Source organism: Carassius auratus, chromosome 46 (genome assembly GCF_003368295.1).
Source record: "Carassius auratus strain Wakin chromosome 46, ASM336829v1, whole genome shotgun sequence".
NCBI classification, from domain to species: Eukaryota; Metazoa; Chordata; class Actinopteri; order Cypriniformes; family Cyprinidae; genus Carassius; species Carassius auratus.
Genome location: NC_039288.1, coordinates 17,689,646 through 17,715,842, shown reverse-complemented (window position 1 = coordinate 17,715,842; position 26,197 = coordinate 17,689,646). Strand labels below are relative to the sequence as shown.

Here is a 26,197-nt window from a genome sequence, read left to right as displayed (position 1 = left end):
CATTATTTCATTCAGCTCCTGGTCAAAGATGGATCTGCAAATCTCAATTTTTCTTCTGTTCGTTCTCTTCACTGCAGGTACAAAGACAAATAGTGTTTGTAATGTTACTGAGTACAAATACAGATTATTGATGTCTGACTGTTTTATTACTAAAGGACACTCTTTCAGCTGTTATGAGTGTATGGGTCTGATGGGTTCTTGTTCGGATCAAAAGGTAAAAACATGTCCCAGTGGATTCTCCAAGTGCATGAGTTTAACAACAACTGTACAGAGTGGTAAGTCCAATATGATGGGTTTAAAGTCATTGTTATTTTTGAGTGATGGAGATGCTTGTGGGTTTTTTTTTTTTTTTTTTTTTACTGGTGGTGCTTAACTGAAAATGTAATGTCTCATAGAATTGCTAATTTCCTCACAGAATTTATCATTGTAATAATTACAGAATACTGTTTAGATTTCTGCTGTTGTAATAGTTTTTCTCTGATTGTTGTGCAAACAATATCATTTGTTTTCAAATGAAATCAATATTTGAAATAATCAAATGCTACTTTTATAAACATATTTTCTGTCAAAGTAATGTTGAACTGGTCTTTTCTGAATCATTCTTGTTTTCAGGAGACATTAGTGCTAAAGTGAAGATTAAAGATTGTGTTCCTGAATGTGCAGCTGGTTCCATGAACATGGGCCTTGCAAAGACGTCTTTAGCATGCTGTAACACAGACCAGTGTAACCTCCAAGACGCTCCAGGTATTGTGCTTTACAGACCATATGCAAATGAATATCTTTAAGACCAACAAAGGTCAACAGCTTCCAAAGGACAATAAATCAGGGAATACAATACAGGGTGTGTACAGCAGTGAATTGATTGAATGGAGCAGCTAACGGTGTTATTTCATTCGATTTTATATTTTGCACAGAAAATAAAGTAATATGTGCTCTTGTCCTGCAGATCCCTCTACTGTAGCCAATGGAAAGAAATGTTACTCTTGTGATGGAACAAGCTGCTTAAACCCATTGAGTTGTTCAGGGAGTGAAGACCGCTGCTTTACAGCAACAGGTGAGAATCTGGAAAAGAAAGAAGACATGATTTTTATTGCTCTAATGATTGAGCATTTGATACAGATCACATTTACTCATTTTCAGCTTAGACTAACCTCTGTTTTCTGTTCTCTGTTCTCTTTCTCTTCAACAGGGAGTTCTGGTGGCCAGTCAGCAGTTGTAAAAGGCTGTGTTTCTAAATCTGTTTGTGATGCTTCTACACCACTTGGTGATGTTCAGGGTGTCAAATGTTGTGAGGGGAACCTGTGTAACAGTGCTAATGGTGTCACTCAGAGCTTCCTGTTCCTCTGCTGTTCTCTGCTCTCCTTCATCCTTCTGCACTGAATCCAGAAGATCTACACATTCTACAATCAGACATACAGCACTGAATATCGAGCTTGTGTTTTCTCTGTGCAACACATCTTTTGTGTCCTGATATGATTTTTTTTACTGACATTCTGATGTGACATTTCTTTAAATAAAATACTACATTACAGAAATGCAAATGTTTTACATGATAATTATGTTCAGAAGAAACATGTATAATAATGATTTAATTAGATTAGTTTTTCTTTAGCTGTAACAATATTTGGCATTTGGATTCCCACTATCAGGAATCATGTTCAATTATAGGTTATGAAAGCAAAAATTGAGATATTGATTAACTAGATGTTGTGTAACTATGAAAAGTCAGAAGTCGAATTGTAATACATTATGTGATTTACATTTTATAATTCGATTGGTCAAATAATGCTGTAAACAATACATGGGACCTTCTCACATGACTCATTACTATAATATTGATATATATATATATATATATATATATATATATATATATATATATATATTCATAAAAATGTAAAAAAAAATTCTTGCTCTGCATTTAACCCATCCAAAGTGCACACACACACACACAGCAGTGAACACACACACACTGTGATCACACACCTGGAGGGAGACTAATAAAATAAAGTGACTGCACCTGGTGCGATTAACAGGAGTGCAATTACTGTGATGACACGACAGGGCTAGAGGAAATCTAGTGCCTACGGTGAAGTACCCAAGGGGAAGTGAGCCCACTAGTGGACAATCAGGGAAACAGAGACTAGACAGCGTGACATTACCCCCTCCTCCACGGAGCAGCTGCCAGATGCTTCACCCGAACCCAAGGGAAAACCAAAGACACAAAGAGACCAGGAGGGAGGTGGAGCGGCGGAGGACCAGGGGGAGGGACGGAGGGCCAGATAAAATGGTAAAACAGAGACAAGAGGACCAGGTAAAATGGGGAAACAGAGACAAGAGAAGTGCAACACAAAACAAGGAGTCCAGGAGGGTGGTGGACTGGCGGAGGATCAGGGGGAGGGACGGAGAGCCAGGTCCATGGGAGGAAGACAGACAGAAAAAAAAAGTCCAAGAAGGACATCACGTGATGCCCACCTGGGCGGAGCAGAAGACCACCACATCCGTGCGGCCGAAGCAGACGCCTCCCCAGGGCTGAGCTGAAAACCACCACATCCGTGTGTCCGAACCACACGCCCCCCCCAGGGACCACCACCTCCATGTGGCCGAATAAACAGGAGGATAAGTCTGATTGGACAAGTCTGAAAAAAACATGAACAAGTTAAAGGTAGCCTCCATGGCCACAGCAGGATCAGTCGGGTGCTCAGAGAGTTCAACTGAGACGTGACAAGGCTCTGGAAGTTCCGCAGAAGCAAGGAGAGCCTCTGGTAGATCATTAGATACGTGGAGAGACTCTGGTAGTTCATCAGAGACATGGAGAGGCTCTGGTAGATCCACAGAGAAATGACGAGACTCTGGTACTCCCATGTTGTTTCCTTGTTCATGAAGATCAATGGTGACTTGCCTTTGTTCATGAAGATCACTGGTGACCTGAATTCTCCCATGAAGAACCCTGGTGACTTGACTCGGTCCTTGAAGATCACCGGTGACTGGACTCTGTCCCTGACGAACCCCGGTTACTTGACTCGGTCCCTGAAGATCACCGATGACTTGACTCTATCCTTGAAGATCACCAGTGACTTGACTTGACTCTGAAAGGTCAACGGTGACTAGCCTTGACTCTGGAAGGCCAATGGTAACTAGCCTTGAGTCTGGAAAGTCCACGGTAACTAGCCCTGACTCTGGAAGGTCAATGGTGACTAGTCCTGACTCTGGAAGGTCAACGGTGACTAGCCCTGATTGTGGAAGGTCAAAGGTGACTAACCCTGACTCTGGAGGGTCAACGGTGACTAACCCTGACTCTGGAGGGTCCACGAGCACCTGACTCGAATCTGGAGGGTCAACAGGAACTAGCCCTGACTCAGGAAGGTCAAAGGTGACTAACCCTGACTCTGGAGGGTCAACGGTGACTAACCCTGACTCTGGAGGGTCCACGAGCACCTGACTCGAATCTGGAGGGTCAACAGGAACTAGCCCTGACTCAGGAAGGTCAACGGTGACTAACCCTGACTCTGGATGGTCGATGGTGACTAACCCTGACTCTGGAAGGTCAACGGTGACTAACCCTGACTCTGGAGGGTCCATGAGCACCTGAATCGACTCTGGAGGGTCAACTGGAACCTGACTTGATTCAGAAGGATCAACTGGAACGTGACTCAACAGGAGCCTGACTCGACTCTGGATAGTCAACTGGAATCTGACTCGACTCTGGAAGGTCAACAGGAACTAGCCCTGACTCTGGAAGGTCAACGGTGACTAACCCTGACTCTAGAAGGTCAACGGTGACTAACCCTGACTCTAGAAGGTCAACGGTGACTAACCCTGACTCTAGAAGTTCAACGGTGACTAACCCTGACTCTGGAAGGTCAACGGTGACTAACCCTGACTCTAGAAGGTCAACGGTGACTAACCCTGACTCTAGAAGGTCAACGGTGACTAACCCTGACTCTGGAGGGTCCATGAGCACCTGATTCGACTTTGGAGGGTCAACTGGAACCTGACTCAAATCTGGACAGTCACTGGGCACCTGACTCTACTCTGGAAGGTCAACAGGAATCTGACTTGATTCTGAAGAATCAACAGGAACGTGACTTGACTCTGGAGGGTCAACAGCAACCTGACTCGACTCTGGATAGTCAACTGGAAACCTGACTCTGGGCTAGCGTCCATCTTGCCTCGTGTGGCCGAGCTGGCGGCCATCTTGTGCTGTGGTGTTGGGCTGGCTTCCATCTTGCCTTGTGGTGCTGGGTTGGCGGCCATCCTGTGCAATGGCGCTGGGTCGGTGGCCATTCTGCGCAGTGGCGCTGGGCTGGCGGCCATCTTGTGTAGCGGCGCTGGCTCAGCAGACTTGCGCCTCCTCTCCTCTTTCCATCCACAATGGTGAGACGGCGGCTCCCATCCGAACCCAGGGTCGACGGGGGGCCACAGTGGAGAGCGATGCCGGACCTCCTCTCGACCACTCACTCCTGAACAACCTCTCCTGGTCCCACGGAACACGACCAGGCGGGTACCCTCAAAACCATTTCCTCTATCCCACTCAGTGGCTGGGGAGGAAGTATTAAAAAACATATTGCTGGATCTCAAGTGATGGAGTCCTTCTGTGACGATCGTGTACCAGAGAGACACAGGGAGAGATAGAGATCCAGTTGCAGATGTCTTTATTAAATTTGGTAATCCAAAACGTAATCCAAAACAAGCCAAGGTCAAAACCAAATGAGCAGTCCAAACAAACAAACAAATAAACAAATAAACAAAAGGAGGGAACCGGAAAGGGAAGGAACATGAACTCAGAGGACGAGAAGGCAAGGATAATCTCGGAAGACGAGAATGCTGGCAACACGAATGGTAAGGACTCCATACAAACAAACAGAAAAAGACTGGTATACATATAGGGAGACTAATACAATAAAGTGACTACACCTGGTGCAATTAATAGGAGTGCAATTACTGTGATGACATGACAAGACTAGAGGAAATCTAGTGCCTACGGTGAAGTGCCTAAGCGGAAGTGAGCCCACTAGTGGACACCCAGGGAAACAGAGACTACACAGCGTGACAATTTCATGGTAGGCTACTAATTAATATTTATGCAATAATTATAATACCCCCCCCCCAAACATTTTTATTTATGTATATATTAATATTAATATTAATATTAATATTAATATTAATATTAATATAGAGTGAATTTTTCTTTTTCTTTTGAGCAACTGGGATGATGCCCCCCCCCTGGGAGTTGGTGCCCTACGTAAACTGTGTACTCTGCCTATAGTTCTATTTAAAAGGGTAATACATTTTCTAGTTGTTGTCTTGGAATAGCCACATCTCTTTCGCCAAGCATTCATAATGCATCTCATAATTTTGGATAATTTATCAGTCACCACTGATAAACTAGATTTTCTGTAAAGTTGCTTTGCAATGATTTGTATTGTAAAAAGCGCTATAAAAATAAATAAATAATAAATAATTTTGGATTCTCTCTTTCTGGATTCTCTTTTTTTGAAGGTCTAATGGATAAAGAGTCAGACCTGTAACCCAAAGGTTGCAGGTTTCTTGTCTCAGGTCCAGCAGGAATTGTTGGTGAGGAGAGTGAAAAACCAGCGCTCTCTTCCACCCTCAATATAACGACTGATGTGAGTCCCTCGAGCAAGTCACCGAACACCCCACTGCTCCCGAGAAGCTCTGGGTGTGTGTTCACTACTGTGTGTGTGCACTTGGATGGGCTAAATGCAGAGCACAAAGTCCGAGTATGGGTCACCACACTTGACCACACATCACTTCATAAACAAGCAATGATTTCTTGTTAAAGTAAGTGCAGTATCTAAAGTGATAACTACAACATTCAAAGTTTGTATGTGTATGAGAGAGGAAAAACACAACTCTTGCTAAATGTGACCTGAGCAGCATGTATTACCAGAAACAGAAAACAATCATTGAGTGTGTGACCATCAGCTCTGCTCTGAAGGGGTTTGCCTGCCTTTTGATATTTTCACAGAACTGCAAATGTTGGAACTGTTTAATTATTTAATTATACAGAGGTTTGTCTTTTTGCAGGTTACACTAAGGTGTCCATTAAAAAGACACTGACCTCTGCAATGCAGCAGGTATTGTCCTTTACATGCTCACGTGCTATTGATTTCCCCAAAGTGACTTAAAATGAGGAAATAATACAAACAATAATACTAGTTGTTTATATATTGTTGTATATTTCAGGAAATATTTCAATTGTATTCTTTTGATCAGATAACGTATATAAAAGAAACTTCCTCCTGCTGTTGTCTCCTCTGCTCTTCTACTTCCTGTTTCAGTGAGTGCAGCTGCACTTCAGATTTAACAGCTGCAACAGAAACTGAACGACACACATCTAGCTATATCCTACATCAAGTGTACATATTGTTCTGCTGTTTAAAAAAAGGCTAAATCCTTTTGGATTTAGCACAAACATAATACGAAGAATCTTGGCAGATTTTCTTCCCTCAAATCTTTAACATGCACAGATTGTTTTTATTCGGACTGATGCAAATGGATGCATGTATTCTTTATGGCACTTTTTAAAAAGTGTACATGCTTGCCTTATACGTTTTATTAATACATTATATATCAAATTCGGTGTTTTAATATCTCTCAGTCTTAATGCATTAGGCCACAACAAGAGGAAAATTCTTAACGAGAGACTGCGTCAAGGTTATTTTCTAAAACTAAGAGGAAAAAAACAATTTCTTAAACTGAGATAAAATTTGCCTTCCTGTGTTTCCTTATTTGGTCATGTTTCTTTTTTTTCGTTTAGTTTGATTATGATTCATGTCACCTGTGTTTATTAATTATCCGTAGTATGTAAGTCTTTGTTTTTGTGTTCTGTCACTGTTGGATCTGCTTGTCGTTACAGTGATGTGATCCCTGCTGTTTCCGGTGTTAATGTTCCCTGTGTTTCCATTAATTAAAGACTATGTTAGTATATTCCTCGTCTCCTCGCACCATAGTTCCTGTTATCCCCATGTGTGTGTTGTGATGGCAAGACATTTTCCATGCAAAGAACATGGTCATCTAGTGCTTTGCATTTCATCAGGATCAAATGTCCTTTCAAATCCCCTTTATTTTGTTTCCCTCTCCATTTCCTCTTGGTCTCCCACCACTAGGATTAATTTTCATCAGCAGATAATCACATGTGCTCCAGAGATTCTGACTGGTGCGTCCTTAGTTACACATATATCAATATGTGCTATCTGTGATGAATTGAGTTCATTATATTGAGTTTTCAGAATGGGAACATAGTTAAACCTGTGCAAAATGAGGCCATTTTTGAGAACAGTTTCTCAGAAAACATTGAGAAAATGGGAACATGTCTGAAAACAGGTGAAATGTATTAAACATTTTAAGAAATGTATCTTTTTTCTTTTCCTTTTTTAAATTTAGTATTTTGTTTTCAGTCCTGTCAATCTGTCATACCACAGATACACTCAAAAATACAAATGTACAAAAGGTTTAAATTTTTAAACAGTACACATTTTTGTGCATATTTTGAGGTGCATATTATGACTTCAAAGTTACATATTAGTACCTAGTGTACCTAAATTATACATATTAATACATTTTGAAAAGGTACTGCCCCAGAGACAACTTTTGCATCTTTTAGCTTTTGCAATGCAAACACGGTCTTCTAAATGTGTTTGGGTGTGATGTGTCACTTTATTTTTGGGATGAATTGTCAGTTTGTATCCCATGACATTAACTTAATCGTCAGTCTGTTGCTATGCAAAATCACATGCAAAAAAAATAAAAAAAGGTTTACAGAGGTTAAACAACATTTAAAAAATGTATTACACTAGCTCAAATTATAGGTTGATTTAAAATGTAACACATTTTTTTAAACATTGCAAATTTACGTAGTTGATTATAGCATCCAAAATACATTTATTTAAAAGAAATACATTTGACAAAATCATACTTAATGCAGAATACTTAAAAGCTTATTGTTATGATTAAATAAACAAAAAACAATAAACTGTTTGCATAGGTGGCTATTTTCATTAGGTGTGCACTGTAATATTACAATGATATATCAAAACCATATATTTTGCTTGGTTAAAACAAAACTTATAGGGGACGTACAGTTGATTGGAAAATGCATGGATTGATATTTTTCCTAATTTGCAATATTGCTTTTCATTTTATGTACAATAAATAAATAAATAAACAAACACATACAAAGAGACATTTTTCAAATATTTTTTTAAGAACAGGTTTGGAACATAAGAAAAACATAATTTTCGGGTGAACTGTCCCTAGAAGTAGACTTTTACATTCCTTATGGTTCCTAATTATACATTCCTTTATCATTAACTTCCAAGTAAATTACTTACAATGAGGAAATAAATCCATACAAATATGGTACAATGTATTGTATTAATATGAAGAAATTCTGCAAACACTTGAAGCCTATATTTATAATACAATATAAGTGTATTCTAAAGACATCATAATGATATTTTAATGCATTTTAAAAAAATGTATAATACAGTATCTTGTATTATCTCATAAACAATCATGAGAACAGATTTAATTTTGATAGTTACTTATTTGTGGTTATAGCTTTTAAGATGATCATTTATAACAAACAATGAAAATGCTGTATCCAAGTTACAATTAATTATATTTATCACAGTTATAATGTATTTTAAATCTCATAACTAAGCCATTGTTAATCACAAATGCGTAAGTATTACAATGTATTACAATTGTTATGATGATTATTTATAAGATGATGCAACATTTTATACGTTTATACGTTGACGGGTTCTTGTGCGGATAAAACTGAGACAACATGTCCCAGTGGATGACTACAACAACAGTGGTACAAACCAGTAAGTCCAATATGATTTATGAAAATTTGCTGTCATTTGTTTGACTGATGAAGATGCTGCTATAATTTACTGGTGCTGAAATAAGGCAACTGTAACATTTCATATAACCACAAATTTCTGCTAGGTAACAAGTGCATAATAAGTGCAGTAAACAGTAAAACTATTTGTGCTACAAACCAGTGTGTTTATGATTACAACAATACATTAAAATAATATGATAAGAAATACCAGTATGAAATATTGAGCAGTATAACTGACTGTTTTTGTACAGCTAAATTAACTGGAAGAATTTAAATTTTTTTCACAGAACTGATTGTTTTGTTTCTCTATTATACAGAGGGTTGTGTCTTTTTTTTTGCAGGTACCACTAAGTTGTCCACCATGAGTAAAATGTGTGTTCCTGCATGTGAAGTTGGGACTCAATTGCCCCAAGTGACAGTTACCCAATGCTGTGGCACTGACCTCTGCAATGCAGCAGGTATTGTCCTTTACATGATCACGTGATATTGATTTCCCCACAGTGACTTAAAAAGAGGAAATAATACAAACAATAATACTACAAACACAACTGACTGTTTAAAGGAACATAATATCAAATTTCAGCAGTGAATAGTGTGCAAAGCTTCAGTGGAAGAAAAAGGAGAATCTTATGAATTAGTTTCAGAGAGTTTTAATTGTGATTAAATTCATCAACAGTGGATAAGCATTTTTTTTTTATTATGTTATTAGTATTAAGTATTGTTAACTAACAGTAATTTCCCGATTGTCTTGATCAGATGGCGTGTATAAGGGGAGCTTCCTCCTGCTGTTGTCTCCTCTGCTCTTCTACTTCCTGTTTCAGTGAATCCAGCTGCACTTCAGATTCAACAGCTGCAACACAAACTGAACAACGCACATTTCTTGTCATACTCTTCAGAATAAAGTATACTTGTAATTCTACTGTTCTTTAGCATTATGGTATGGGGGATGAAAATATGTGTTTTTACTAAACATATTAAACAAAATAGTGCATCAACTAGTGTAACAGATAATTATTAAAAAGAAAAAAATATGAATATAAGATAAAGAGTTTGCAATATCTGCATTAACTTTGTAGAGTAATAATATTTGCAGTAAAGACTACATATTTCCTTTAGATTTTTTCTTTCCCTTCTTTTGCATATATATATTTAAATCGGTATAAACAGTATATTGGTATTTAGGTACTTTCCTATATATATCAAGTGAAAAGTTATAATGGAATCCAATAAAGATTTAAAAAAAAAACTGTGTGCTAAACTGCTGTTTAAAATGAAAGATTTACATTAAACATCTTCCTCAGTTATTTTCCTTAGTTAACTTTTTTTTCTTTTAGTTCTTCAAGGTCTACTAAGGTTCAAAGTGCAGTAAATGATTTCTGAGAAACAACAAGATTTGACATCAGCATCACTCCCTTTATTGCTTCATCCAGGCTAACTCTCCAATCTCTCATGTCTCTTTAGCTGATATTACAACATCATATCAATTACTTACGTATTGACCAGAAACAAAGCAACCTCAATATCTCTTTTCAGGCCTTCCTGCTCTCGAACAAACTATTACAGTATTTTATCTTAACCTTTAAGTACTTTAAATATGTAAGACTTCTAATTCAGTAGCCACTATACTGTATGTAAATATCTAGAATAACAACAGGAAATGGTCAAACTATTTGTCTTAAAAATCATTGTGTTTATGATTATGGCAAATAAATAATAATACAAGTTTCTTATCTGAACTTTTCCTGGGCATATGCGCAGATCAGTATCAGTAATAAAAATTTGCATTTTTCCTGTCATAATCAGTTACATAAACCTGCAGTGTAAACTGTGTTATCTGTCAGGTTATGTGTTGAGATGAATTGTCAGTTTGTTCCCAAACACATTTGTTTCCTCAAACATCAGTCTGTCACTATGCAAAATCACATGCAAGAAGACAAAAGGTTGATTAAGATATAACGGCATTTAAAAAATCTATATTATACTGTGTGTTAGATTTAATTACAGTATAATACTTACAATTTTGATTGAATACTTTAATATTTTTAATATTTCTAAAATATAATAATTTAAATGAATAATAATAAAAATAATATAAATAATATAATAATAAATATAATAATAAATAATTAATTTTAATTTTAAATTTAATTTAATATTCATAGCTTAACATAAAATAAACAAACAAAAAAAATTATTCATTATTTGCTTAGTTATTTATTTTCATTAAGACTGTACTCAAATATTGCTTAAAATAATACACAGATATTTCAAAACCCAATTTTTTTGCTTGTTTAAACAAAACTACTAATTTAATTTCATCAACATATAATTTTTTAATATGTTTTACCCTCATTTCTTTGCTTATTTTAGCCCACTTTTGGTTCATTAATTTGATTATTTTGGTATTATCTATTATTCGCTATATTACATGTTAAAACTACTCACTTTTAATGTTAAAATCATAAATTATTGAATTAATCATTTATTTTTTATTATCGTTTATTATCAATTAATTAATCATTAATTAATGCATAGATACATAAACTGTAAAAAAAAATCTGTAAAATATACAGTAAAAAAAACATAAAAACAAACAAAACAAAACACAGTTTTAAGTTTTAAAAAGGTTTTACCTTAAATTTACAGTTTAATACTGTCATTTAACTGGTATAATGTTAATATACCGACTTATTGAAGTACTGAAATCTGTTTTTTACCTCTGTAATATACTGGTAACCACTGAAAGCAGGTTGTGATGAGAAAGTCACGTGATGAAACAAAGCCCATCACAAGCAGCTTTTAAATAATAAGATACATAGAAGATGCACAGTATGATTCATCATGGTGAGACTCATTAAACTGAAATATGCAATAAACATAAATTTAACAACATAAAACCCTAATAAACATAAAAGATAAGAAAAAAAAAAGAAGAAACAGTTATTTCAAATAAAAAAACATAAAATTCAAACAAAATTTTAAATGCAACGCAGAGAATTCTGGGAACTTTCTGAAAATTCTGGGAATTTTACAGGAAATTAACATTAACTATTTTATATTTACAGGTTTGTTTTTTTACAGTTAAAATCAAAGTAATTGTTTTTACAGTGAATACATAAAGTGCCCTTGAGCAAGGCACTGAACCCAATTACTAATTCTGAGTATGGGTTACTATACTTGGCAAATGTCACGACTTCCACTTTCACTAAAGAGTGTAATGCAATCTGATGGGTTCAAGGTCATTACATCTTCTAACACCTGCAGTCTGATCTTTAATTATTTCAGAAGAAATGAAACTATGGTTCTGTTGAAACACAATGTTTCATGCACCACCCAGTGTGTGAGGGTGGGTGTCATAAAACCTTATAAACCTTACCACAATATAGTATATTAAAGTGATCATACAGTTTCTAGTTACCGAATGTAAATATGTACAGATAATACAGCATTTGAAGATATACAAAGTATGTATGCGGTTCTTTCTTCTGCAGAACAAAAGAAGATATTTAAAGACTTTTGGGGCACAAACAACACTGAACCCCAGTCACTTTCATTTTATGGACAAACACACACACAGACAAACTAACAAACACAAGGACATTTTTAACATATCTATTTTTGTGTTCCACTGAAGAAAGGAAGTCAAACAGGTTTGGAATGACATGAATAAATGATAACAGATTTGTCATTTTTGGGTGAACTGTCCCATTAAAACGGTTTAGTAGACTACAATTCCTTATCAGACATCCCTTTATGTTATAAATTACGTAAGTTTCTGATTCCAGAAATGTGTTTAACTTCTGTTACACTTTAATATGCTCATAAAGACACACACCTTCTAATTAAGCTATAAAATGAGCGCTGAAACAGACACTGTTTCCTTAACGGATCGGCAAATAGTTTGTTTTTCAATATTTGCATTTCAATTATCACAAATTTGTATTTTTATAGTTACACAGACAAAGGTACAAATTGTAACTGTAATACATCAGATGATAAAGGACAAGTGCTGGGTATTGATCACAGTTCGATTCGATTTGGTTTCAGTTTTTGCTTAAGGATAAAAACTGTCTTTCGGCTAATGCTGTACTTGGAATCCTCATTAGACATTACTATTTACTATGGTGGTGTTTATTTTAAGCTAAAATTAACTGTGTAATCACAAACTGTCAAATTTAATCGTTATTTGTTTTATATAAAATAATCTTGCACTGTCCTCCTTTTATAACATTATCATTTAAATTTCTCTCAGAGCATATGACAAAATTCTTGTGAAAATTCTTCTCCGTCTTGCGATGAATGAAAGAGATTTTACTTTTCACACTTAATTTAGTTGCCACATATTATCAATCCAGTTAGGTCACATTATACCTATTTTAATCATTTCATGTTTTAGCTAGTTGCAACAATATATTCAAGTTAATACAATAAACAATATATTCAAGTTGGCTTTCTATTTATATCTTGGCTCCTCATCACCATCTTAAAAGTATTTTCATGTAAACTTGTATTCGATATTTATAAAGTAAAGATATACAATGAAATCTTTTGTCAAGCCCTGCCCAGATTTGACCTGAGCAAAGCCATTTAGCAGCTACTTCAAACAGCTGAAATATCGAATGTGACCTTAAGTTATTTCAGAATAGTGAGGTTAGGAATACTGAATATGAGTTTGTGGTTAAAGAGTTCACCCAAAAATGTTATGATTACAGAATTGTAATTTTTGGGCGAACTATCCCTTTAAGAAGCCTAGTTGCAAAAATTGATGTAATTCTTAACTGGTGGGGTGAAGAAACCATAGACAGTAAAAGAAATGGACACAGAGACCCCATTGGATTCAACGGAGACAAGTGAAGTCATTTGGGGCATGCACTTCCTGGAGGTCGAGCGAACTGCGCAGACATAAACTGAGCTTGATGGCATATATGTCACGTGAGCAACCTGTCTGACAATTGTAAGTCTTCTAATCGCTGTGCAAAAGAAATCTGAATCACCCACCGAATCTTGCAGATGTTGTTGAATAATATTGTCCTGTTGCTTTTATGGACTCTCTATGGGCTTCACCCTTGACTTCATGCCTCCACGTCCCCCCGATAGCCTCATAGACAGTGAAAGATTGTCTGCGAGCTTCTCCTCCTCTCCATACGGTAATTTCTCTACTGTACGACAGAGAGTCGCAGGTCATGATGCAATCATTAGCCTATTTTTACAAAAACTGCTTCTACGGGACCATAATGTAAGATACAAGGTAATGGAGCCTTTTATACATTTTCGTGTTTCTTTAGAAATAATTAATGGACAAATGGAGTCTTTAAACGCCTCAGATGCAAAGTTATTCGCTGTCAAAGTGACGCCAAAATGAATGGAAGTCAATGGAATGCTAACAGCAGGTGGGGGTCCGCTAGCCAATGGCTGCGCCCAGGGGGGCTTCAATAAAATATGAAACCCTGCCCCCCTGGAAGAAACCCTAACCATTACTAATATGACCGATTATGTAATTATACAAGCCTAAATTTTAATTTCCTGAAATGTAACTCGTTTCATTCATTTTTACTTTTTTCTCCTAAAGACCCATCTTTCTTTATTACTAAAGGACACTGATGAGTTTTTGTTCAGAAAAACAAGTGCTAAAGTTTAACAGTGGCAATATATGTTTATGCAGTATGATTGATTGAAATACTGTTATATTTAAAAATTGCATTTAGCATTAATTAACAGCAGGTGGAAACAGATAACGTTTGTTATCACCTAAAGAACAGCTCAATAATTTTTTTTCAATAATTGTGTTTTATCAATTAGTTGTCCCTCTTCTTATAATGCATCAGCTGTTTTTGTATTTGCATGTAAAAAACTTTTTTAAAAACTTGGCACATGTATTGTATTTGCAATACTACAGCCACAAAAGGGTGCTTGAAACTCTTCAAGAGTTTTGTTTCATTGACTCTCACAGTGGCACAAAGCAAAATCCAGCAGGATACAATGAAATGATAGTGGGGTATGATGATATGATACTTTCTATTGATATTATATATATAAAAAATAAGAAGAAACATAGTTATTTCAAAGAACAACTTCATTTTCAAACAGAATTTGAAATGCAACGCAGAAAATTCTGGGAATTTTACAGGAAATTAACATTAACTATTTAACAGGTTTGTTTTTTTTACAGTTAAAATCAAAGTAATTGTTTTTACAGTGCATACATAAAGTGCCCTTGAGCAAGGCACTGAACCCTCAGTTGCTCACCTGGCGCTGATCTATAGCTGCCCACTGCTCCAGGTGTGTGTTCACAGTGTGTTCACTTCTCAACGCTGTGTGTGTGTGCACTTGAATGGGTTAAATGCAGAGCACTAATTCCGAGTATGGGTTACTATACTTGGCAAATGTCACGACTTCCACTTTCACTAAAGAGTGTAACGCAATCTAATGGGTTCAAGGTCATTACAGCTTCTAACACCTCCAGACTTATCTTTAATTATTTCAGAAGAAATGAAACTATGGTTCTGTTGAAACACAATGTTTCATGCACCCAGTGTGTGAGGGTGGGTGTCATAAAACCTTATAAACCTTACAACAATATAGTATATTAAAGTGATCATACAAACTGTATTGGTTCTAGTTACCGAATGTAAATATGTACAGATAATACAGCATTTGAAGATATACAAAGTATGCATGCGGTTCTTTCTTCTGCAGAACAAAAGAAGATATTTAAAGACTTTTGGGGCACAAACAACACTGAACCCCAGTCACTTTCATTTTATGGACAAACACACACACAGACAAACTAACAAACACAAGGACATTTTTAACATATCTATTTTTGTGCTCCACTGAAGAAACGAAGTCAAACAGGTTTGGAATGACATGAATAAATGATAACAGATTTGTCATTTTTGGGTGAACTGTCCCATTAAAACAGTTTAGTAGACTGCAATTCCTTATCAGACATCCCTTTGTCTTATAAATTACGTAAGTTTCTGATTCCAGAAATGTGTTTAACTTAAACACATGTGTTTAAAGGTACAAAGTGTAACTGTAAAACATCAGATGATAAAGGACAAGTGCTGGGTATTGATCACAGTTCGATTCGATTTGGTTTCAGTTTTTGCTTAAGGATAAAAACTGTGTTTCGGCTAATGCTGTACTTGGAATCCTCATTAGACATTACTACTTACTATGGTGGTGTTTATTTTAAGTTAAAATTAACTGTGTAATCACAAACTGTCAAATTTAATCGTTATTTGTTTTATATAAAATAATCTTGCACTGTCCTCCTTTTATAACATTATCATTTAAATTTCTCTCAGAGCATATGACAAAATTCTTGTGAAAATTCTTCTACATCTTGCGATGAATGAAAGAGATTTTACTTTTCACACTTATTTTACTCGCCACATATTATCAATCCAGTTAGGTCACATTATACCTATTTTAATCATTTCATGTTTTAGCTAGTTGCAACAATATATTCAAGTTAATACAATAAACAATATATTCAAGTTGGCTTTCTATTTATATCTTGGCTCCTCATCACCATCTTAAAAGTATTTTCATGTAAACTTGTATTCGATATTTATAAAGTAAAGATATACAATGAAATCTTTTGTCAAGCCCTGCCCAGATTTGACCTGAGCAAAGCCATTTAGCAGCTACTTCAAACAGCTGAAATATCGAATGTGACCTTAAGTTATTTCAGAATAGTGAGGTTAGGAATACTGAATATGAGTTTGTGGTTAAAGAGTTCACCCAAAAATGTTATGATTACAGAATTGTAATTTTTGGGCGAACTATCCCTTTAAGAAGCCTAGTTGCAAAAATTGATGTAATTCTTAACTGGTGGGGTGAAGAAACCATAGACAGTAAAAGAAATGGACACAGAGACCCCATTGGATTCAACGGAGACAAGTGAAGTCATTTGGGGCACGCACTTCCTGGAGGTCGAGCGAACTGCGCAGACATAAACTGAGCTTGATGACATATATGTCACGTGAGCAACCTGTCTGACAATTGTAAGTCTTCTAATCGCTGTGCAAAAGAAATCTGAATCACCCACCGAATCTTGCAGATGTTGTTGAATAATATTGTCCTGTTGCTTTTATGGACTCTCTATGGGCTTCACCCTTGACTTCATGCCTCCACGTCCCCCCGATAGCCTCATAGACAGTGAAAGATTGTCTGCGAGCTTCTCCTCCTCTCCATACGGTAATTTCTCTACTGTACGACAGAGAGTCGCAGGTCATGATGCAATCATTAGCCTATTTTTACAAAAACTGCTTCTACGGGACCATAATGTAAGATACAAGGTAATGGAGCCTTTTATACATTTTCGTGTTTCTTTAGAAATAATTAATGGACAAATGGAGTCTTTAAACGCCTCAGATGCAAAGTTATTCGCTGTCAAAGTGACGCCAAAATGAATGGAAGTCAATGGAATGCTAACAGCAGGTGGGGGTCCGCTAGCCAATGGCTGCGCCCAGGGGGGCTTCAATAAAATATGAAACCCTGCCCCCCTGGAAGAAACCCTAACCATTACTAATATGACCGATTATGTAATTATACAAGCCTAAATTTTAATTTCCTGAAATGTAACTCGTTTCATTCATTTTTACTTTTTTCTCCTAAAGACCCATCTTTCTTTATTACTAAAGGACACTGATGAGATTTTGTTCAGAAAAACAAGTGCTAAAGTTTAAAAGTGGCAATATATGTTTATGCAGTATGATTGATTGAAATACTGTTATATTTAAAAATTGCATTTAGCATTAATTAACAGCAGGTGGAAACAGATAACGTTTGTTATCACCTAAAGAACAGCTCAATAATTTTTTTTCAATAATTGTGTTTTATCAATTAGTTGTCCCTCTTCTTATAATGCATCAGCTGTTTTTGTATTTGCATGTAAAAAACTTTTTTAAAAACTTGGCACATGTATTGTATTTGCAATACTACAGCCACAAAAGGGTGCTTGAAACTCTTCAAGAGTTTTGTTTCATTGACTCTCACAGTGGCACAAAGCAAAATCCAGCAGGATACAATGAAATGATAGTGGGGTATGATGATATGATACTTTCTATTGATATTATATATATAAAAAATAAGAAGAAACATAGTTATTTCAAAGAACAACTTCATTTTCAAACAGAATTTGAAATGCAACGCAGAAAATTCTGGGAATTTTACAGGAAATTAACATTAACTATTTAACAGGTTTGTTTTTTTTACAGTTAAAATCAAAGTAATTGTTTTTACAGTGCATACATAAAGTGCCCTTGAGCAAGGCACTGAACCCTCAGTTGCTCACCTGGCGCTGATCTATAGCTGCCCACTGCTCCAGGTGTGTGTTCACAGTGTGTTCACTTCTCAACGCTGTGTGTGTGTGCACTTGAATGGGTTAAATGCAGAGCACTAATTCCGAGTATGGGTTACTATACTTGGCAAATGTCACGACTTCCACTTTCACTAAAGAGTGTAACGCAATCTAATGGGTTCAAGGTCATTACAGCTTCTAACACCTCCAGACTTATCTTTAATTATTTCAGAAGAAATGAAACTATGGTTCTGTTGAAACACAATGTTTCATGCACCCAGTGTGTGAGGGTGGGTGTCATAAAACCTTATAAACCTTACAACAATATAGTATATTAAAGTGATCATACAAACTGTATTGGTTCTAGTTACCGAATGTAAATATGTACAGATAATACAGCTTTTGAAGATATACAAAGTATGCATGCGGTTCTTTCTTCTGCAGAACAAAAGAAGATATTTAAAGACTTTTGGGGCACAAACAACACTGAACCCCAGTCACTTTCATTTTATGGACAAACACACACACAGACAAACTAACAAACACAAGGACATTTTTAACATATCTATTTTTGTGTTCCACTGAAGAAAGGAAGTCAAACAGGTTTGGAATGACATGAATAAATGATAACAGATTTGTCATTTTTGGGTGAACTGTCCCATTAAAACAGTTTAGTAGACTGCAATTCCTTATCAGACATCCCTTTGTCTTATAAATTACGTAAGTTTCTGATTCCAGAAATGTGTTTAACTTAAACACATGTGTTTAAAGGTACAAAGTGTAACTGTAAAACATCAGATGATAAAGGACAAGTGCTGGGTATTGATCACAGTTCGATTCGATTTGGTTTCAGTTTTTGCTTAAGGATAAAAACTGTGTTTCGGCTAATGCTGTACTTGGAATCCTCATTAGACATTACTACTTACTATGGTGGTGTTTATTTTAAGTTAAAATTAACTGTGTAATCACAAACTGTCAAATTTAATCGTTATTTGTTTTATATAAAATAATCTTGCACTGTCCTCCTTTTATAACATTATCATTTAAATTTCTCTCAGAGCATATGACAAAATTCTTGTGAAAATTCTTCTACATCTTGCGATGAATGAAAGAGATTTTACTTTTCACACTTATTTTACTCGCCACATATTATCAATCCAGTTAGGTCACATTATACCTATTTTAATCATTTCATGTTTTAGCTAGTTGCAACAATATATTCAAGTTAATACAATAAACAATATATTCAAGTTGGCTTTCTATTTATATCTTGGCTCCTCATCACCATCTTAAAAGTATTTTCATGTAAACTTGTATTCGATATTTATAAAGTAAAGATATACAATGAAATCTTTTGTCAAGCCCTGCCCAGATTTGACCTGAGCAAAGCCATTTAGCAGCTACTTCAAACAGCTGAAATATCGAATGTGACCTTAAGTTATTTCAGAATAGTGAGGTTAGGAATACTGAATATGAGTTTGTGGTTAAAGAGTTCACCCAAAAATGTTATGATTACAGAATTGTAATTTTTGGGCGAACTATCCCTTTAAGAAGCCTAGTTGCAAAAATTGATGTAATTCTTAACTGGTGGGGTGAAGAAACCATAGACAGTAAAAGAAATGGACACAGAGACCCCATTGGATTCAACGGAGACAAGTGAAGTCATTTGGGGCACGCACTTCCTGGAGGTCGAGCGAACTGCGCAGACATAAACTGAGCTTGATGGCATATATGTCACGTGAGCAACCTGTCTGACAATTGTAAGTCTTCTAATCGCTGTGCAAAAGAAATCTGAATCACCCACCGAATCTTGCAGATGTTGTTGAATAATTTTGTCCTGTTGCTTTTATGGACTCTCTATGGGCTTCACCCTTGACTTCATGCCTCCACGTCCCCCCGATAGCCTCATAGACAGTGAAAGATTGTCTGCGAGCTTCTCCTCCTCTCCATACGGTAATTTCTCTACTGTACGACAGAGAGTCGCAGGTCATGATGCAATCATTAGCCTATTTTTACAAAAACTGCTTCTACGGGACCATAATGTAAGATACAAGGTAATGGAGCCTTTTATACATTTTCGTGTTTCTTTAGAAATAATTAATGGACAAATGGAGTCTTTAAACGCCTCAGATGCAAAGTTATTCGCTGTCAAAGTGACGCCAAAATGAATGGAAGTCAATGGAATGCTAACAGCAGGTGGGGGTCCGCTAGCCAATGGCTGCGCCCAGGGGGGCTTCAATAAAATATGAAACCCTGCCCCCCTGGAAGAAACCCTAACCATTACTAATATGACCGATTATGTAATTATACAAGCCTAAATTTTAATTTCCTGAAATGTAACTCGTTTCATTCATTTTTACTTTTTTCTCCTAAAGACCCATCTTTCTTTATTACTAAAGGACACTGATGAGTTTTTGTTCAGAAAAACAAGTGCTAAAGTTTAACAGTGGCAATATATGTTTATGCAGTATGATTGATTGAAATACTGTTATATTTAAAAATTGCATTTAGCATTAATTAACAGCAGGTGGAAACAGATAACGTTTGTTATCACCTAAAGAACAGCTCAATAATTTTTTTTTCAATAATTGTGTTTTATCAATTAGTTGTCCCTCTTCTTATAATGCATCAGCTGTTTTTGTATTTGCATGTAAAAAACTTTTTTAAAAACTTGGCACATGTATTGTATTTGCAATACTACAGCCACAAAAGGGTGCTTGAAACTCTTCAAGAGTTTTGTTTCATTGACTCTCACAGTGGCACAAAGCAAAATCCAGCAGGATACAATGAAATGATAGTGGGGTATGATGATATGATACTTTCTATTGATATTATATATATAAAAAATAAGAAGAAACATAGTTATTTCAAAGAACAACTTCATTTTCAAACAGAATTTGAAATGCAACGCAGAAAATTCTGGGAATTTTACAGGAAATTAACATTAACTATTTAACAGGTTTGTTTTTTTTACAGTTAAAATCAAAGTAATTGTTTTTACAGTGCATACATAAAGTGCCCTTGAGCAAAGCACTGAACCCTCAGTTGCCCACCTGGCGCTGATCTATAGCTGCCCACTGCTCCAGGTGTGTGTTCACAGTGTGTTCACTTCTCAACGCTGTGTGTGTGTGCACTTGAATGGGTTAAATGCAGAGCACTAATTCCGAGTATGGGTTACTATACTTGGCAAATGTCACAACTTTCACTTTCACTAAAGAGTGTAACGCAATCTAATGGGTTCAAGGTCATTACAGCTTCTAACACCTCCAGACTTATCTTTAATTATTTCAGAGGAAAGGAAACTATGGTTCTGTTGAAACACAATGTTTCATGCACCACCCAGTGTGTGAGGGTGGGTGTCATAAAACCTTATAAACCTTACAACAATATAGTATATTAAAGTGATCATACAAACTGTATTGGTTCTAGTTACCGAATGTAAATATGTACAGATAATACAGCATTTGAAGATATACAAAGTATGTATGCGGTTCTTTCTTCTGCAGAACAAAAGAAGATATTTAAAGACTGTTGGGTCACAAACAACACTGAACCCCAGTCACTTTCATTTTATGGACAAACACACACACAGACAAACTAACAAACACAAGGACATTTTTAACATATCTATTTTTGTGTTCCACTGAAGAAAGGAAGTCAAACAGGTTTGGAATGACATGAATAAATGATAACAGATTTGTCATTTTTGGGTGAACTGTCCCATTAAAACGGTTTAGTAGACTACAATTCCTTATCAGACATCCCTTTATCTTATAAATTACGTAAGTTTCTGATTCCAGAAATGTGTTTAACTTCTGTTACACTTTAATATGCTCATAAAGACACACACCTTCTAATTAAGCTATAAAATGAGCGCTGAAACAGACACTGTTTCATTCAGCTCCTGATCAACGATGGATCTGCAAATCTCACTTTTTCTTCTGTTCGTTCTCTTCACTGCAGGTACAAACACAAATAGTGTTTGTAATGTTATTGAGATTATTAATGCAGATTATTGATGTGTCTCTTTTTTTTTTTACTAAAGGACACTCTTTCAGCTGTTATGAGTGTGTTAGTATGACGGGTTCTTGTTCGGATCAAAAGGTAAAAACATGTCCCAGTGGATTCTCCAAGTGCACGAGTTTAACAACAGTTACACAAGTTGGTAAGTCCAATATGACGGATTGAAATGTAACATGTCACAGAACTTCTACAAATTTTTACAGATTCAAATCCAAAATATTCTATAGAGATTTCTGATATTTCATTTGTTTACTCTCTGATACAATTTGAATCTAAAGATGAGAAGAATTATAAATGTTGACATACATATAAATCAATTTTCCATCAAAAATAATGTGCACTGTAGATCAGTTTTTTTCTGAATCATTCATGTTTTTACTGTAGGTGGCATTAACCAGAAGATAAAAGATTGTACTCCTGACTGTGTAAATGGATCCATGAACCTCGGGATTGTGGGGACGACGTCAGTGTGCTGTAACACAGACCTGTGTAACGTCAATGACGCTCCAGGTATTGTCTGATTTACTGACCATATACAAATGATCATCTTTAAAGTCAAAACTCGCTCTACTTCCAAAGGACAGTGTGTACTATACTTCAAATCATAATTAACAAATAGAAGTTTCGGTAACACTTTAGAATAAGGTTCCATTAGTTAATGTTAGTTAATGTATTAATTAACATGAACAAACAATGAATTATACATTTATTACTGTATTTATTCATCTTCGTTAATGTTAGTTAATGAAGATACAGTTATTCATTGTTAGTTCATGGTAATTCACAGTGCATTAACTAATGTTAACAAGCACAACTTTTGATTTAAATAATGCATTAGTAAATTTTGAAATTAACATGAACTAAGACTTATAAATGCTGTAAAAGGATTGTTCTTGCTTAGTTCATGTTAACGAAAGTAGTTAATTAACATTAACTAATGGAACCTTCTAAAGTGTTACCCGAAGTTTCTTGTCAGATTAGGTCATTTTTCTTCGTTGCCTGCTTAAGGTTATAGTCTTTGGCCCTGGTGAAAATTCAGGGAGCAGAAGAATCGAACTGGACAACATTGCTCTTTATAATTCTGGGATCAGAGTCTCAAATTTGATTAAAAAAAAAAAAAAAAATGCTGTTATTAGTAACTGTTTTTTTTTTTCAAATACTGCTTCTCTCCAAAATAAAATCTTTTCTCTCTGTGAAAAATGTAGAGATTGCTATCCATGCGCTCATTACATCTCACTTGGACTATTGCAACTCTCTTTATCTTGGCATTTCTAAAAAAAAAAAAAAAAAAAAAAAAAAAAAAGGACAATGTACATTTGATCATGTTACACAAATTTTGAAATCGTTGCATTGGTTACCTGTGCATCTTAGAATTTGCTTAAAAATTATTTTCTATGTTTTTAAAACTATAAATAATCTGGCACCGAGCTCTCTATCATACAATCCTACACGAAATCTGAGCTCTGGTGAACAAAGACTTCTCTCTGTCCCCAGATCACAGTTAAAGCATAGAAGGGATAGAGCTTTTGCAGATGCTGGCAGCCTTCCAGCCTATATCAGATCGGCACAATGCTTAAATGTTTTTAAATCATCTCTTAAAACAATAAAATAAAAGATTACTTGTTTTCCTCCTGTAGATCCCGGCTCGAATTCCCCCAATGGAATGAAATGTTACTCTTGCGATGAGAAGACCTGCTCAAACATACTGAGTTGTTCGGGGAGTGAAGACCGCTGCATTACAGCAACAGGTGAGAATCTGCTAAAGGAAGAAGAAAGAAGATTAAAGTTGTCTGTTGCTGTTGTTTTTAATCTCTCTAATGTTTAAATATGTAATTTATATCATATATACCAGTAAAACTTAGACTCAACCTGTGTTTTCTTTCTTTTTTATCAGAGAGCATCGAAGGCCAGTCAGTGGTTGTGAAAGGTTGTGTCTCTAAAGCTTTGTGTGATACCAGAAGATCGGTTAGAGATGTTCGGAGCATCTCATGTTGTGAGGGGGACCTGTGTAACAGTGCTAATGGTGTCTCTCAGAGCTTCCTGTTCCTCTGCTGTTCTCTGCTCTCCTTCATCCTTCTGCACTGAATCCAGCAGATCTTCTACAATGAGACACTGAATATAAAGCATCTATTTTCTATAACCTATGCATTTTTTGATTTGATTTGATTTGATTTGAATTTTCTTGTGGCATTCTGATGTGACATTTATGAAGTAAAATATTAAATCAGCTGTTTCTGGGGTCATATTTAATAAAGCCTGTAATACTGCAAAGACAACCAAAGATATACAGCAACAATTAAAAAAAATGTCTTTCTTAAAAAATGATTCCATCAGTATTGTGTTCAGAGGAAACGTGAAAGATAATTATTTAATTATTGAAATAAATAGTTTGTGTTACAATATTTGCATTTCAAGTATCACAAATGTTCTTTTTACAGTTACAGACACAAAGGTACAAAGTGTAACTGTAGTACATAAGAAGATAAAGGACACGTGCTGGTTATTGATCACAATTCGATTTTTCTTCAGGATTTAGTCTTTAGTCTTTCGGCTAATGCTATAAACTTACTAAAATTGGGGTTTTTAAAGTTATGCGATGAATGAAAGAGATTTTACTTTTCACACTTACTTTAGTCGCCACATATTATCAATCCAGTTAGATCACATTATACCTATTTTAATCGTCTACGTATTATACCTACACTTTATACCTATTTTAATGTTTTAGCTAGTTGCAACAATATATTCCAGTTAAAATAATATAAACTAATCTTGGCTTTCTATTTCTATCTTGGCTCCTCATCACCAAGACGGCTGATCTTAAAAGTATTTTTATATAAACTTGCATTCGACTGTAAGGTGCAAAGGTTTATAAAGTAAAGATGACCAATGAAAGCCCTGCCCATATTTGACCTGAGCAAAGCCATTTAGCAGCTACTTCAAACAGCTGAAAATGTGATTTCAGAATAGGAGGTTAGGGATACTGAACATGAGTGTGTGGTTAAAGAGATAGTTCTAGTAGTTTCTACAGTAGAACCATCTCTTTAAGAAGCCTAGTTGCAAAAATCCATGTAATTCTTAACAGGTTTGCTGATAAAACCCTTCATATTCCTAATATGACCAATTATGTAGTTATACAAGCCTAAATTTTTATTTCCTGAATTGTTACTCGTTTCATTCATTTCTAAAGATCATAGCAATTCACTGCTTTTCTTCTATTCATTTTTTCACTGCAGGTGCAAAGTCTAATCATGTTTGAATTGTTGTTTGGTACAAATACAGATATCAATGTCTCTTTCTTTATTACTAAAGGACACTGATGGGTTCTTGTGCAGAAAAACAAGCGGCATCCCAGTGGAGCTGCGTAATGCTAAAGTTTAACAGTGGCAATATACGTTTATGCATTATGATTGATTGAAATACTGTTATATTTAAAAATCGCATTAAGCATTAATTAACAGCAGGTGGAAACAGATAACGTTTGTACACCTACATCTTTGCAACTGCTGACAACAAACACCATCTTTTTTTTCATAATTGTGTTTTATCAATTAGTTGTCACTCTTCTTATAATGCATTAGCTGTTTTTGTATTTGCATGAATAAAAAAAAAAAATGTTTTATTTCTTGTAAAAACTTAAGACACATGTATTGTATTTGCAATACAGCCACAAAAGGGTGCTACTGGTACTGGTGCATACGGTCTTCCATGCAACAAATACTTTTTCTCATTGCGTTCCACGACCATACTGTTTTGTTTCATTGACTCCCACAGTTACTTCTTAAAGCAGAGGTTCAGGTCTGGGTCTGGTGCAGGAACATCAAACCCTTCAAGACCAGATTCTAAAGCACCTTCCTCAAATCAATCAATCATTCAATCACCTTTATTTATATAGTGCTTTAAACAAAATACATTGCGTCAAAGCACTGAACAACATTCATTTGGAAAACAGTGTGTCAGTAGTGCAAAATGATAGTTAAAGGCAG

At 35.5% G+C, this 26,197-nt stretch overlaps 1 protein-coding gene across 1 annotated transcript; it reads left to right on the top strand.

Moving 5' to 3' along the window:
• Positions 1 to 24,438, top strand: LOC113064428 (urokinase plasminogen activator surface receptor-like). Its single transcript, XM_026235266.1, has 6 exons — positions 1 to 77; positions 156 to 275; positions 613 to 744; positions 947 to 1,054; positions 1,190 to 1,368; positions 24,285 to 24,438. The coding sequence occupies exons 1-6, from the start codon at positions 29 to 31 to the stop codon at positions 24,294 to 24,296; spliced, it is 600 nt and encodes a 199-aa protein (XP_026091051.1). The 5' UTR covers positions 1 to 28; the 3' UTR covers positions 24,297 to 24,438.
• The last annotated feature ends 1,759 nt before the right edge of the window (positions 24,439 to 26,197 follow it).